This window comes from Aulonocara stuartgranti (genome assembly GCF_965226115.1).
Source record: "Aulonocara stuartgranti genome assembly, chromosome: 23".
In the NCBI taxonomy this organism is placed as follows: Eukaryota; Metazoa; Chordata; class Actinopteri; order Cichliformes; family Cichlidae; genus Aulonocara; species Aulonocara stuartgranti.
Genome location: NC_138958.1, coordinates 18,830,113 through 18,844,786, shown reverse-complemented (window position 1 = coordinate 18,844,786; position 14,674 = coordinate 18,830,113). Strand labels below are relative to the sequence as shown.

Sequence of the window (14,674 nt, the reverse complement as noted above, 5' to 3'; positions counted from 1 at the left end):
ATTTTTTTTAATACTTCTAATTCTGATTATAATCAGCTTGAATGTGAAGAAAAAGAAGGAAAATAAAATATATATCTATTTTCTGTTGTCTTTATTGTAGAGGCTGATTTTGCAGCAAACTAACTAACAAACTAACCTGTTTATCCTGCACTAACTTGCAGAGGATTTCCATGCAAGTTTTAAATAACATAGTTAGTTCACCTCAGTTTGTTTAGCTGCATGTGTAACAATATGAAAAAACATGATGTCACATGCACACACCCAATATCTGACATATGACAAACTGCACACACACAGTTTGTGTGTTCACTGATGTTTTTTTTTTTGAACTGATAGAAACGTTGCTTTTACAAATTATCTGCTACTTGAAAAAAGTTACTTCCTTTATGTTTGCTTAGCTTTAGCTAGGTAGATGCTTAGGTAGGGCAACCAAAACTTCCAGACACCTGCAGTATGTACGAAACTAAAATTACAAAAAACAACAACAATGGTGTTCTTTATTTCATTTCACCAGTTCACTCAGTTCGGCTGTAACACCAGGTGATGGCTATAGCATGAATAGTAGGCTGTCCCTCTTCATTTCATTTACATTTTATGGTTCATTTTATTTCCCCATGATCCTATTGGTCTCTTCCTTGTTAGAGATAACAGCACTGAGTCCATTCCATCTTTCTTTTTATGCGAGGCATTACTGAGAGTGCTGGAAGACAGTGAACTTGGTAAGATGTCTATGCTTTCTAAGTGTATTTTAGATTAACTGTATTCAAGTTTTACTTGGATAGTCACAGTCACCAGCAAAGCAGAGAAAAAAAGAGAAAAAAGCATGACAGGCACTAACAAGTTTGGAGTTTGTGAATGGATGAATGAGAATGATTGTGAGAGTTAGGTGAGAAAATAATGAAAAGATTCATCAAAAATAAAAAATAAAAAGCCCTTAGCTGACAGAAGCATTAGCTATTGTACTCAACATTGACCGCCACTTACTCGCTGTTTCTTAGTTTTTACCTATTTGAGCTCTTTTAACCCATTAACCCGAACCCTTGAGGAGCATTTTTAAAAATTCTGAAACAACTTATAGATAAAGCTGCTTTGAATAAAATGCAGAATTGGCAAAAGTACAGACATTGTGTACCTAGTTAATCTATAGAAGTGCAGATAGTACTGTTAAAAAATACTCCAGTAAAAGCTGATGGACTGATTTTACTCAAGTAAAAGTAAAAAAATTGCAGGCTCTGAAATGTACTCAAAGTAAGAAAGTAAAAAGTATCTCTTTGGAGGACGTTTCTATTTTGTACAAAGCTTGTGCTGTATTAACATAATAATAAAATAACATTTGAAGATGGGAATACAAACTTAAGTCTAATTTGTTTATTTTAATTGAATTCAGCTTGAATATAAAGAAAAAGAAGGAAATTAAAAATAGATTTCTATTTCCTGTTGCTACATTGTAGAGGGTGAGTTTGCCTCTAAACAGGAAAATGTGTACAGTCAGGGGTTAAAGTTGATTCAGCAAGTGGGTGAACCCTGAAACTGGCTGTAATGGCTCAGTGTGGGGAAAAGAATCATAACTCACAAGAATTTCTATTGAGAGCTTTTGGTAACAAAAAGCTTTTCTTTTGTGAGACAAGATGAGCAAACTCAAAGTATACGTTTTCAAAAATTATTAAAAGATTGAAGTTTCAAGTTTTGCACGGGACCATGGACTTCTCTGTCCAGTGGTCCAGACAGAGAAAGGGTACAACACCGAAGCAGTAAAAACACATCACGAATATTAATATTATTAGTTAAAATGTTGCGGAGGAGCCGTGATATACTTGTCTTTCCCTTATTTGGCACTGGGTCTGGTTTCCAGTCCTGTAATTTTCCACTAGCCTGGTATTGGATGGGTGTGGCATTTTCTTGCAACGCTCTATTGTATATTATCCTTGAAAACATAAATGTGACAAAAGATTATGATGTTATTGTGCCATCTTTTGGGACTGCTCTGCATTGTGTCTGTTTTATGGTGAAAGTCAGTTTCCATGAAATTAAATTCAATGATGTGCCAATTACTATCAATAACAATTCATTCCAGAGTGAATTTGCTTTATTACCCACTGTCAGACACAATTACAGCTAAGAGTCACTGTTTTTATAGTGTTAATTATTAATTACAGCAAGGAGCCAAAGCATTATCTTACTTACTGTATTTCTCTAGTTACTGTGTTTTTTCTAGTCTTAAGTGACAGTATCTGGGAGGTAGTGATTGGGTATATAAACGAGCATCTTCTGCAGGCGTTCACTAATCTGCAACAAACTGCATCTACAAATTGTGGAACAATATCGTAAGATTTCTGAATGTAAAATTACATGGATCAAATTTAATAGAAAAAATTGGATTTTGTATAAATTTATTATCACAGTACATAATATCGCCAAAAGATTCAGAGAATCTGAAGAAAACTCTGTCCAAATGACATGGTTAGAAATCAGTATTGGAACGCTTTCAGAAATCACTGTCTGTGAACACAGCTTACCCTGGTCTTCCACAAAAGCATTAAAACTCATCATCGTGGAGAGAAGAAGCTGTATGTGAACATTATCCAGAAACGCTGCTTCTCTGCACTAAAGCTCATTTTCTCAGTTTAAACCTTTGATATATTTTCTGGATTCTATTGTGATTAAAATAAGAGTTAATGAGATTTGCGAATCAAAATATTTTATTCACTACTATTTATTTGTTTAATTTACACATGGCTTGCCCCGCAAACTGTGACACTGTTACACTTATACTCAAACTGTGAGCTCTGTGGACGTTCTTTTTGCTACAGTTGAAAGCATGATTGCTTGACCTTCCTATCAGATGATTTATATTGTACATTTGTTTTTCTCTACAGTGTTGTTTTAGTGAACTGCACCTGCTTCTTAGACTCAAGATCAGATCTAGGTGAGGTCCTGGTTTGTAACCCTCCTCTTACTTCTGACTTCACAGTTTAGTCTTTCTTGATAGGCAGCTCACCTACATCACTGCTGGACTGCCTGTGAAGTCAGTGTATGTACAACTATTGTGTTTGATATGTCACAGTGAGTGGTTCGGTCCATGGTTTGGTGGGAGAAAATGTCCTGCTGACGTGCGTCTACACCAATAACTTCCTCCTCTCTTCTGGTACAAACAGGACAAACCTGTGTTTTACGTCATCGATGGCATGCTATCTGCTGAGTATCAGGACCAGATGTTCACAGGTCGAATACTGAGTTTTCCTGATCAGTACAAAGAGGGAAACTTCTCCATAATTCTGAAGAACATCCAGCTGTCAGAGAGTGGCTCCTACGACTGCTTCATCTCAATGGTGGGCTTAGTTCACCTCATCGTGTCAGGTTTGTAGCTCCCTCACACAGCTGTGCCTCATGTCATGCACAGCAGAATCTTTAAGAGTCACTCATATTAACCTGACTGATCCGGATCCTGTTTATGTTGCAGGAGCTGTCAATGCAACGACTCCTCTGTGGTTCTTATTATTCTGCTTTCCTGTTGAAACCTTTATAGAAATGTCTCCTCAGCAAAATATCCTCCTGACTGTGTGTGTTGCAGTGGAGTCACTGTGATCTGTGATTTAAGTGTGTGCACAGAGTTGATGCTTGAGGGAAAAGCTGTATTTGTCCTCACAGCTCTGTTCAGATTGAAGATGTCTTCACACACTTTAGTTCATTCGTTTTTGTATAATGACGGCCAGTCCTGCATAACTCTGCTGCTGTCTGAACTTCTGGAATTATTTATTTTACAAAAATATAAAGGTACTACACCATCTAACATGCTATTTAATGCCTGAAGGAACCCGTTTTGTTGATGACCAAATACTGTTGTTATTTATGGTTTAGTCTGTTTCATTTTAATATGTTTTAAATTCCTGTTTTCTGCTGTAAATGTCAAGCACAGCTCATAGTTTGTCAGTGTTTAAAGTGCATTTGAGGAGTGTGATGATCTCTCATTCTGTCTTTATTCATCTATACACAGTATTTTCGGCTTGCTTCTGTTTCCATGCTATGCATTTCCCTTGTAGATCTCTGCTGTTTGCTGAGTCACATGACAATGAAAAAAACTTATAGATTACTTTTTGTGTGAACTGTAAAAAATAGAATTTTTTTCCAGCTTTCATTTTGTTCTGGTTGCAAAGATCAAAAAATGTCTTCCACTGTCACTCTTCTGCAAAGTGAAGAAAAGACTGAGAATCTGGAGAAAGTAAAGACAGCCATCCTTAAGTCTGTAAGTAAGTACTGAAACTGAAACAAAGCCTGAAAACACAGTGGGGCAAGCAGAACAGACAAAAGACTCGTGGAAGTTAACCACAATTTATACACATAGAAGGGCAAACAGGGAAACAAGACACAGCTTACCTAAATCACAGAGGACAACACGAGGGAAGCAAAACTAATAGCAAAGCAACTAACTGTAAAAATAAGACAGGAAGTGAGATAAAGGAGGAAACACGGACACATGAATGCAATACTGAGGGAAGACTCAAACACTAAACCAGCAAGAACTCAAGAAAAAAAGCAAGAGAAGTCACAGAGCACAACCTGGTAAAAGGACAAGGGTTTTAATAAAACGTTGATGATCTTTTTATGGCAACATGATGACATCAGTCTGTTAAGGTGTCACTGTGATGTTGTCAAATTGAAAAAATAAAAAGTGTGTTGTACAGCTGTTTCCATGCCTGTTAATATTATACTAAATATGTTTTCTTGAAAATTCCTTTCAAGGTGAACTTTGACCTTAGGCGCTAACAATACAGGTCAGGGTGAAACGATTATTACCGGTAATGTTCCCCAAGCCTAGTGTATTGTTGTTACGTTTTAAGGCAATCTATAAAAAAAAAATGTGGATAAAGGGGTTTTACTGACTTTCACATTTGCTGTGACTTTGACCCGATTTTCACCAGAATTAGCTCAGCTGAAGCTGTTATTGGTATCTATAAGCACACAATATTTCAATACGATATCTTGAAAACTGTGGATGTTAGACAGACAAACAATCAAGCAGAATATTTAAATAAACAAAAGTCCAAAAACTGTGGATTAAATGACACATACAATGTAACTATACAGTAGCACAATGTTGCCTAAACTGTACAAGTCATAGGAAATTTACAAGATAATAAACTGTCTGATGATGTCATTATGAAGAATAGCACAGGTAAACAAAACAATATAAACAGTGACGTAAATTCACAGCAAGCCTCAGACATGTTTAAAGGTTTCCTGCACACAAACACGCCTGACAAAAAACATGGAAAGAAAAAAAAATCACACCACCGTCTCTGAGTCAATCACATCTCTGCTTCCTTTCCACTGGTTTTTCACTCCGACCACCAGCACGGAGCACTCGGGTGTTACTTCAGTCTATCATAGACGGCTGTGACAGAAAGAACAAGGAAAAGGAAAATTTCCTCATCAGTGATGAAGCTTCTACTGTTCCACATAGTTCCATTCTGACTCCAAGGTTGTCAGAGTACATAAACAATGAAGGGGGGTGTTTTCATACCTTTGGCAGTTAAATTTGCATCTGACATCAGCAGCAGGACGTAATCACCTTCATGTGCGTCTCTCAGTGGTCGATTCTCTGCAGCTCGGTGGTGTTGCTGTGTCTGCTGTGCAGCTCGGGTGAGTCTAAGCTTTAAAATTTGTTTACTGTGATTCATTGGGGAGAAACGAGGACCTCAGAGTCCATCCAGCTCAGAGACTCTGACAGCTGTGAGATGAGATAAGTCCTGCTCTGAGTTTTTTAGAGGACAGAATAAAGATTTCAGTGAGTCTGTGAGCTTTTAAGGTGGACTTTTGAAGGCAGGATCTTTTGTTGTATTTATCCTACTCAGACCTGTTTTCAGTTCCCACTACTGAGACTTGTATCTGAGACTTGATCCCAGGTGTGGATCTCAGTGTGGAGCTCAGACCTCCAATCACAGCCACTGGGTTTGGAGTGGCTGTGATTGGAGGTCTGAAATGGTTCAGTTTGTATCCATTTCAGTGATGATAATGTTGTTACTGTTTGAGCGGTCTGCATGATTCAGTAGTTATAGTTATATTTCCTGAATGTACACAGTTCAGCTGAAGAAAGTATACAAGGCATGTACAGCAATGTACAGAGTGAAGAATAACTGGAGCCTTTCTGCAGATCTTTGTAATCAACATGAACATAAATCCCATAAACATATAGACAAGTCAGTTAGTGAAGCTGTAGGGAACACCGGCTCCCTTGATGCCTCCTGTGTGCATTTCAACCCTCAGTGGCATCAAATAATACACCCTAAAAAATTATTCAGGGGCTTAGTAAATATCATTATAATTCTAAGTTAGATGACCTTGATTAAATCTTTGAAAATCACAAAAGTGTTATCTTGAGTTGAAAATACTGAAAAGAATGCTTAAATTTTCAACACCAGTTTTTGAGTTGAACTGAGCTCTTTTGTTCAAGTTTATTTAAAAGAAAAAAATTCTGTATTTGAAACACAGGGTGCATTATTTAAATCTACTCAATATATCTCATAGAAAGTACTCAAAATAACTGAGACACTGGTATTCATATTTATCATTGTCTTTAACTTTAATTATTAATGGTTCAAAATCAATATAATTTTGTCCCCCAATACTAACTTAAAACTTTGAGTAAGACTAATGACCTTTGGCATGTACCGCGCGCGAGGAGCATGGCCTCATGGGAGATTTTCTGCACGTTGAACGAGACAGACACACATCCACTGCAGACTTGGTAACGTTTTCAGGTAAGTGACCAATTCTTACATTAGCTGTCTTTATCCACACCGTTCTTTTATAACATGTTCTGAAGAAAGCGTTTGTCATGGTGGCTCACTTTTCGCAGCGTGTTTGTGCACGTTAATTTAAGTTTTCAACCCGTCTTCCAGTAAAGGCGGCGGGAAACCGCACCCTTTTATCCTTTTACGTTCTGAGTCGCTATCTGCGTTCCGGGTAATTTGACCGGAATGTCCCGGTACCAGCGACCTGACCGTTTAATCGGGGGCATTTTAGGAACCACGTGAAAGCAGGTGTGCTCAGACATTTCTAGAAAATGGCCCTGTTGAGTCGCGGTGCGGGAGCTGCGGTAGTCACGCGGCCTGACTCACTCTGTCAGGTTGTTCAGGAGATGAACAGACGTCATCAATGGCTTTGGTAACTAAGAAGACCTGCCCGTGGAACAGTTCATAGCAGCAACCATGCTGCTTAGCTTTCTTGTTCTATGTGGGGTCTTTCAGAGCATATAAGACGCTGTTTTCAGCTTTGTCCCAAACAGGGCCAGTTTTTGAGAGAACGCTGAGAGGACCGCCCGGGTCAGCAGATTACCTCATCCAGGGCCGGTCCAAAGTACTGTGGGGCCTTAAGTAAATTTAGACTCGGGGCCCTACTTCCTTTCAGATCCCAGAAAATAATGAAAAAAAAAAAAGCTTTGGTCCTTTGGGTCAAGCCAAAAGTACCATTATTTCCAGTATAGTTACTCCCAATTTACATAAATAAATGTTTATTTCAATCCAAGCTAAAATTTCTTATAAGAGATTGATGTTATGGCAGATTACTCAGTGACATGTTTTGTAATGATAAAGTTTTGATTTGTATTTTTTCAGCACCATCTTCACCACCAGGAGAAAAAAAATCTGCATCAACTACAAAGTAAAGCAGGTAATTTTACTCAGAGGACTTGATGTGTTAAATTTTGGAATGATATGATATTGTTTTATACAAGCTGAGTAGTGGATGGTGATACCACCTAAATATTTATACTGGTTTTGTGGTGGGTCATACAAATGCCAAAAATTTTTCAGTTCGGTAAATATATTGATGTGTTCATGGTCTGTCATCTAGTGTCACCATACTATCTTTTTATTTATACAGCGTGGTGATGTGATTCAGATTATTTCAATGTGGTTAAGTATTGTACTTTGTTCCATGTTGACTTATTTGTAAGTTGTATCCTCCACCTGAATTGGTAGTGAGTATTGGTTATTCAATCAGTTAATCATACAAAAACTGTGTAAATATGGTTATACACCATTCTGTCATCTTCATACTGTGAGACATATTTTCTCACAATTTTTTAGGTCACAGGTGATGAGATGGCAGTGTAAACTTTGCAAACATGAGGAGTCATCAAAAGTGTCACTACTCAAACATTATCGAGTGAAACATGGTACATTTGGTCATGGCTATTCCATACCCTGTCTTCATTTGAATTGTCCTTGCTCTTTTAACTGAATGAGGAATGAGGAATCTGAATCAAAACCAGAATGGTTCTAATCAAAACCATTCCCAAGCCTAGGGAACAATGAATGCTAGTAATTTCCGTTCACTTAACTTGTTTTAGGCTAAGCTAATGTAACCTGACTGAAGAATGACTGGGCTGATTGCAAAGTGCCTTTGTCTCACTTATCTAACTCTGGAGCACATAACGACAGACTAGATTTTACTGAAGAGTAAAGAGTGAAGAGTAATTTAATATTTTTATGAAACGTTGGTTACGTATTGTAACCCCAGATTCTATGAGTATAGGCGCAGCCCTTTAAGTGGGTATTCCCCTTGTGCGCGCAGCACTGAAGTATTTTAGTCCACGCCCACCTGCTGTGTGGGCCTCACCCTGGTCTAGTATAAGTTACGGTGAGACCAGGAAATCGGCTCTACCGTTTTTCTTCACCCAGCCAGAAGATGTCCAGCGAGACCATCCGTCTGTGTCCATCCTGCCAGACCGGCTACATCATATCGTATGACCGACATGCCGTCTGCGTGGGCTGCCTCGGTCCTCACCATGCGGACCTCGCCCTCACACCTTAATCCTATTGCTGTTCCTGTTAGCTCCTCCCGCCAGAGGAAAAGCAGCGGAGGTCAGCCTTTTTCAAGGCTGATGCTGAGGAGGCGTTCCCGCTAAGAGAGAGGTACTCGCTGGAAGAAGCCATCGAGTTCTTCGATAGTGGGCCGGAATTGGATGATTCCACCCACCGTGAGGAAAACAGCAGTGGTGGCAGCTCCACTGCCTCCGAGCTGGGCAGCCTGGCGACAGAAGGGAGGCGGATGAGCGGACGCTCATCCACCCCTGGCCTTCACATGTCGGCGAGGACGCCGCTCCCAGTTGTTGGTGCGCTGCTCCTGGATCTGCCTGGCATCATCCAGGAGGCAGCTGGTGAGAAGGAACTTCCCGTCCCTCAGCCTGCTCCACCCCCATCGGATGATCTGGAGGGAAGGTATGGCTCCGTTGCCCAGATCCCATCTGGCCTCAGTTCCCGGCGGTGATGACCTACCTCTCTGAGGCAGCAGCAGAGCCAGCGAAGATTAGAGCGCCGGTCTCTACCTAGGGCTTCACAGAGGGCTTCACAGACTGGAGTTTTCCGCCTGTTCCCCCTCTAGAGCCGAGCCTCGCTTCAGTTTTCGGCACCAAAATGACCAAGGTCGTTGGACAGCGACCGGCCCATCCCGCCAAACTTGACCAGCTGATAGCAAGGTTCACTGATCGCGCACATCAATGCACTGTTCAGTCAGCTGCAGTGACTAACAACACTGCCTTGCTAGCGTTTGTCATCTCCAGGAAGGTGGAGGAAGCAGAGCTGCCAGAGGAGCTGAAAGGCTTTCTCTGTAAAGCCGCTGACGCGATTCTGAATATGTGCGCCACTTCAGCAGTGTGTTCCTCTCGCATCGCTGCCTGGCAGACGATGGTTCAGAGGGCAACCTGGCTCCGCCTCTTCCCTCCAAGATTATACAATCTCACAGGGAAATAGTGCAAGCAATTCATAACATAAAATTTAGAAGCTTAGTGGAAGATAATACTTTATGTTAAGGCTTTAGTCTGCATACTGAACAACTCCACTTATATGGATTTATGTCTGGATGAGTAAATTAATCTTTTGCATGTTAGAAAATAAGGTCCAGGTTGCAAAAAATGGTAGTTCCACTTAAAGATTTTTTTTTTTGATTGAATCAGAATTTTGGCCTTCAGATTTTTTTGTCCTTGGTTTTTTGTCCTCTCCCATCCAGGTCAGTGCAGAGTTTCATAGGATCACGACCCTGAACCTTGAACCAAAGTTCATGTCATCGTTGGACTTGTATTCATCCAAACTCCTGTCCTTGTTTCAAGCCAAGAAAGAAGGTGCTGGACAACGCCACAGGGCACAGTTAAACCTTCTGCTTCAGGTAAGGAAGATTGCATTTTCTAACCACAAAAACGTTCCAACACAGCACTGAAGAGGCCCTTCCACTAAAAACGGCTTTTCTTAGGTTTCTGTTCAATATTTTAGCTCCACAGGTGTTCTTACCTTGATGGTGGGTGTGAAAACAGGTCAACAACAGAAAAAAATTGTTATGTTTAAGCTAGAAATGGTAAGTCATGTTTTAAATGTGCAAATTTTGCCTCAGTTGAGACTTCCTGTTTTACAGAGTGGAAATTCCATCGAGAAAAAACGAGAAGTCATCATCAGATGTCTCATTGACCATCTGGGAGAGGATCCAAGTGCCTTAATCAAAACCTTTGAGGTTGGTGCAATAAATCTGTTTTAGGAATATTAGTAGTTTATTTTAGCTTGTGAGATCATAGAAAAGTTTTAAGATACTGTTCTAAAGAAAAAAAAACACTTCAAAGCATACAAAAGAATAGCATTTGCTCAAAGATTTTGGAGCACAGTGTCCACATATTATGAGTACCGGTAATGTCATACAAATGAAACTTTTTGTTTCAATGTTTGGAAATATGTGAGCTGAAAACAGTTCTTTCTCTTTTTAAAGGACGGTGCTGATGCTGTCTTTGTTGAAGAGGCTTTGGCTGAGGAGGTGATGAAGATTTACCTGCTGCAGAATCAAGACAGGTCAGGCGAACCTACTGATGTGGGTATTGTTATTGAAGGCGTTACTGTTCTGGGCAAACTTGGGAATCTGAGCAAAGCCTGTTGCTATCTTTTGGGACTGTGCTATGCTCTGGATCTGAAATACCCCAAGAATTTCACATGCACATTTGAAGCATTTCAAAAAGTGTTCATGGAGCTGGATCCAGGAAACCTTTCTGTCAAGGTTCAAAGACTGAAAAATGACCTCTGTTCATTGTAGACAAAATTTCACAGGGCTGTTCTTAAAGTGTTAGACTTGTTAAGTGACATGTAATGCTCATCAAAAGGTTCAGTTGCGACATTACATTGTGTTGACATTCCTGTTCATAAATAATGTTTGTACCATAAACTGTGTTTGTATGTGTGTATTAACTTTTCCAGATTCACATTAAGGTGAACATACAGAAGAGAGTATCTTCTGTATGTTTGTTTTTTTTTTTTCGCAATCCTTTTTGAAACCTTTTTATTTAAATTATGGATGTTTTTTGGTCACTCTTTAGTTATAATCTTCCCAATTTTTTGGACTCAAAATAAGATGTTCAAAAACTATGTCACAGTGCAAAACTTCTTTTTTTTTTTTTCAGGATTTATATTTTTTTGGGATCTTAATTTTATTTTTGTCATTTGACCTTTTCTGAAAAGGTAAAGCACTGCGTTCACTTGAGCCACTTTTATTCTTTGTATGGCAGGTACATTTTTCTTGTTGTTAGCATCAATATGCCAGTTTTACAGAGTTTTTTATCAAGCATGCCAATTTGGATGCAATTTTATTATATAAGGCTGTTGTGACTGAAATTTTATCCAAGTTTTATCCACTGAATGTAGAACAGATTTCAGCTCACTGTGTTCAGAGAAGGAATCTGCTAAATGTGTGATTCACAAAAAAGCTGTTTAAAATAAATCATTGTGAACAATGTTGAACTGATGTGGTTCTTTTTTCCTGTGTGTGTGTGTGTGTGTGTGTGTGTGTGTGTGTGTGTGTGTGTGTGTGTGTGTGTGTGTGTGTACACACACACACACACTTAATTGTAATTAACGTTTTTGCTTAAGTTAACTTAAAAATATTAAGTAAATTGAACCATTATTTAAAAACAAATAATTGTAATGGTGTAGGTTAAATGTGCCAAGCATTTCAGCATTTCCTAATTAATATTTTATGTAGTTTTAACTTTTGGTTACTGTTGTTTTAACTTACATTTTCAAGTGTATTTACTCAATTTTGTATGTTACTGTAACATCTTTAATTGTTCATAACAACTTATTCCATTTTAGTTGGATTTACTCAATTAATAAGGTGTATTTAAGAGATGTGATTGTTTTTGCATTTACTCATTATTTTTGAGTGTAAAAGTGTTGCACCAAATATTTAAGTAATTATCAGTTTTAGTTCTTAGAGTGTATTACTGCAGTTATTTTTTCCCCGTTTTTTGTAAAATGATACATTTAAAAGCTATATTATTAACATCAATCATTATATTTTAGCACTAAAAATGTAAATTAGATTAAAGAGCTTGTGCATGCTGGTGGGTGGTCGTCTGACACACTGGTTAAGGACATTACATCAGAAATAGACTAGGAGTGTAGACGGTTGGTGCTACAGACAAACATATTTCTTGGTTCCACATTGCTTCCTGTCATTACTCCACATTAAGAGACAGTTTGTAGTGTAGTGTGGACACAGGGATGGTTTAAATATAACTGCCTCCATCAAACTGTGTCCCCCGTCTATTTTAAAAACCAATTTTAGGATATTATCAGGAAGTTGGCTGTTTATTGCTTTATACATATTTTTGGAGTTAAAAATGAATTGGTGAGTGAATTTAAGTGTTTTTTTATTTTTAAGAATCATTCATTATGATCTCTCTAACCAAAGTTTTGGATTTTCCTTATTGTCCTTTTTTGTAACATAGATAATGATGATAGAGAGATTTTATAAATACTGCTCCAAAGCCACACTATCCAGTTCTTACTGGTGGATCTCGAGATGTTTACAGGACAGATGCGATCATCTCCCCAGCAGGTTCTGGGTCTACCCCAGGGTCTCGTCCATTTGGGTTTGCCCAGAACAAAATCTAACAAAACCACCTCACCTGTCTGCTTTCAATGCACAGAATGTGCGAGATTGAGGTTTCCAGATTGTTTTATCAAGAATGTCTTCATGTTTACAAACCCTGTGAAACTGGCCTCTCTGCACATTTAGAGAAATTCAAGAGGGTTTGCTGAGTTCTTCACTTTGCACACAGTGAGCTAAAGCACAGAGCTGTGGTGAAGCTGTGCACAGGTAACCTGTAACTCACCTGTCCTGTCGTCCTGCAGCCAGCAGCCAGTCTGTGAGGACCGACTTTATCGGTGGTGAGGTCCTGCTGCCCTGCGTCTACTCTGAAAAGCTGTCCGAGCCGGTCACTGCCTTCTGGAGGGACAAGGATGACAAAGTTGTGTTGGACATCATCGAAAGCAAAGAGCATAAAATAGATCCAAAGTTTAAAGGTCGTGTGGTCAGCTTCCCAGACCAATACAAGACTGGAAACCTCTCCATCCTCATAAAGGGCCTGAGGGCGGACAACGCCGGCCCGTACGATTGCAACATCCCCAAAGTGGACTATCAGACCAAGATGACTCTGAAGGTCACAGGTCAGTTTGGCAGCACGAGCACTTCATTAGGAACACCTCAGTGTTTGTGCAGCAGCAGCAGAAAAGGATAAGCTGCAGTGATTAGTGAGTAGAAATGGATGGATGAAGGTCAGACAGTCAGGACAGGTTTCCTTTTTAAGTCTGATTTACTGCAGAAACTGTTCACAGTAAGTGTCGATGAAGCCTCAAGCTCACAAAGAGTTGACTGCTGCACAAAAAGCCTCCTTATGAATCCACTCCCCCTCCCACTAAATGCACAGTGGAGGGGTTAATCAGCAGCATATGTAAGACTATCCCACAGAAACTGTTCTGGCTCTTTTGTAACCATATGTAGAAAAAATAGACATTAGATCCTATTTGAAGACATAGCAGCAGGCAAATGTGGAAGGTGGACAAACGTTAACAGATTAAATTTTCATGAGTGGAACCAAATGATCCTTTAGCAGGTGTGGGTGTTTTGTATGATTGTTGTTCAGTTTGTGATCAAACTCAGTCTGCTTAAAGATGTTTTCTTGCTTGTTTTTGTTTGTTTCTAATCGATCCGATCATCAGTCGATCAGTATTTGAGTGTGAGGTTCAGCTAAAGAGCTGCAGTAGTGTTAAAAGCAGAGTGAAAAAACAGGAAACATCTGAACTAATGGTCAAAGGATGTGTTTTTTTTACTGTGTTAGCACCAGACAGAGATCACACTGCAGGTGATCTGCTGTGATCTGCAAGCTGTACAGAAACAAAGTAGCTGAATGTTTCTATTTTTTTACATCAGCAGCAGCAATGTTTCAGAGATTCCTATATGAATGCCCATAATTTTCAGATTTAGGCTTCCTTCCTTAAAATCAAACAACTTAGTGTTTCTTTATGTTCAGTTCTTATTAAACTGATGATTGGTTTTTTTGTGTTGCAGTGAAACCTGCTGTTAAAATAACGACTCCACATCCTGAGCCTCCTACGACTCGTGGTGCAGCAGTGACGACCTCCAAACACCACCTTTCTCTCCTCTCTGCCCCTCTGCTTGTGCTCTTCAGCTCTTTAAAGTAGGCAAAGAGGACTTGTTGTTGTGCTTCTCTGTTTAAGGATAGTCTTCATGCCTTGTTTAAATAACCTTTTATTAACAAAATGACAGTTGACACCTAAAATATGCCGTTTGTTATATTTACCACCACTGCTGCTGTTTCTAAAACAAATATGTGAAAATA

General features: G+C 39.2%; 1 protein-coding gene and 3 long non-coding RNA genes across 4 annotated transcripts; all 4 read left to right on the top strand.

Moving 5' to 3' along the window:
- The first annotated feature begins 2,873 nt into the window (after nt 1-2,873).
- LOC309701642 lies at nt 2,874-4,095 on the top strand. The gene is made up of 3 exons (XR_014275197.1): nt 2,874-2,926; nt 3,156-3,357; nt 3,461-4,095. It is a non-coding gene; the product is annotated as an uncharacterized lncRNA (long non-coding RNA).
- A 1,309-nt stretch (nt 4,096-5,404) lies between these two features.
- On the top strand, nt 5,405-14,516 carry LOC309700169 (uncharacterized protein; the record flags this gene model as incomplete). Its single annotated transcript, XM_082523615.1, has 3 exons — nt 5,405-5,640; nt 13,167-13,481; nt 14,383-14,516. Exons 1-3 carry the CDS (start codon nt 5,574-5,576, stop codon nt 14,514-14,516), a joined length of 516 nt encoding a protein of 171 aa, XP_082379741.1. The 5' UTR covers nt 5,405-5,573.
- Nucleotides 6,443-10,106, top strand: LOC309700837. The gene is made up of 3 exons (XR_014274779.1): nt 6,443-6,758; nt 7,614-7,668; nt 10,009-10,106. It is a non-coding gene; the product is annotated as an uncharacterized lncRNA (long non-coding RNA).
- Nucleotides 10,124-11,582, top strand: LOC309700828. Its single transcript, XR_014274771.1, has 3 exons — nt 10,124-10,164; nt 10,408-10,503; nt 10,753-11,582. It is a non-coding gene; the product is annotated as an uncharacterized lncRNA (long non-coding RNA).
- Nucleotides 14,517-14,674: the final 158 nt, after the last annotated feature.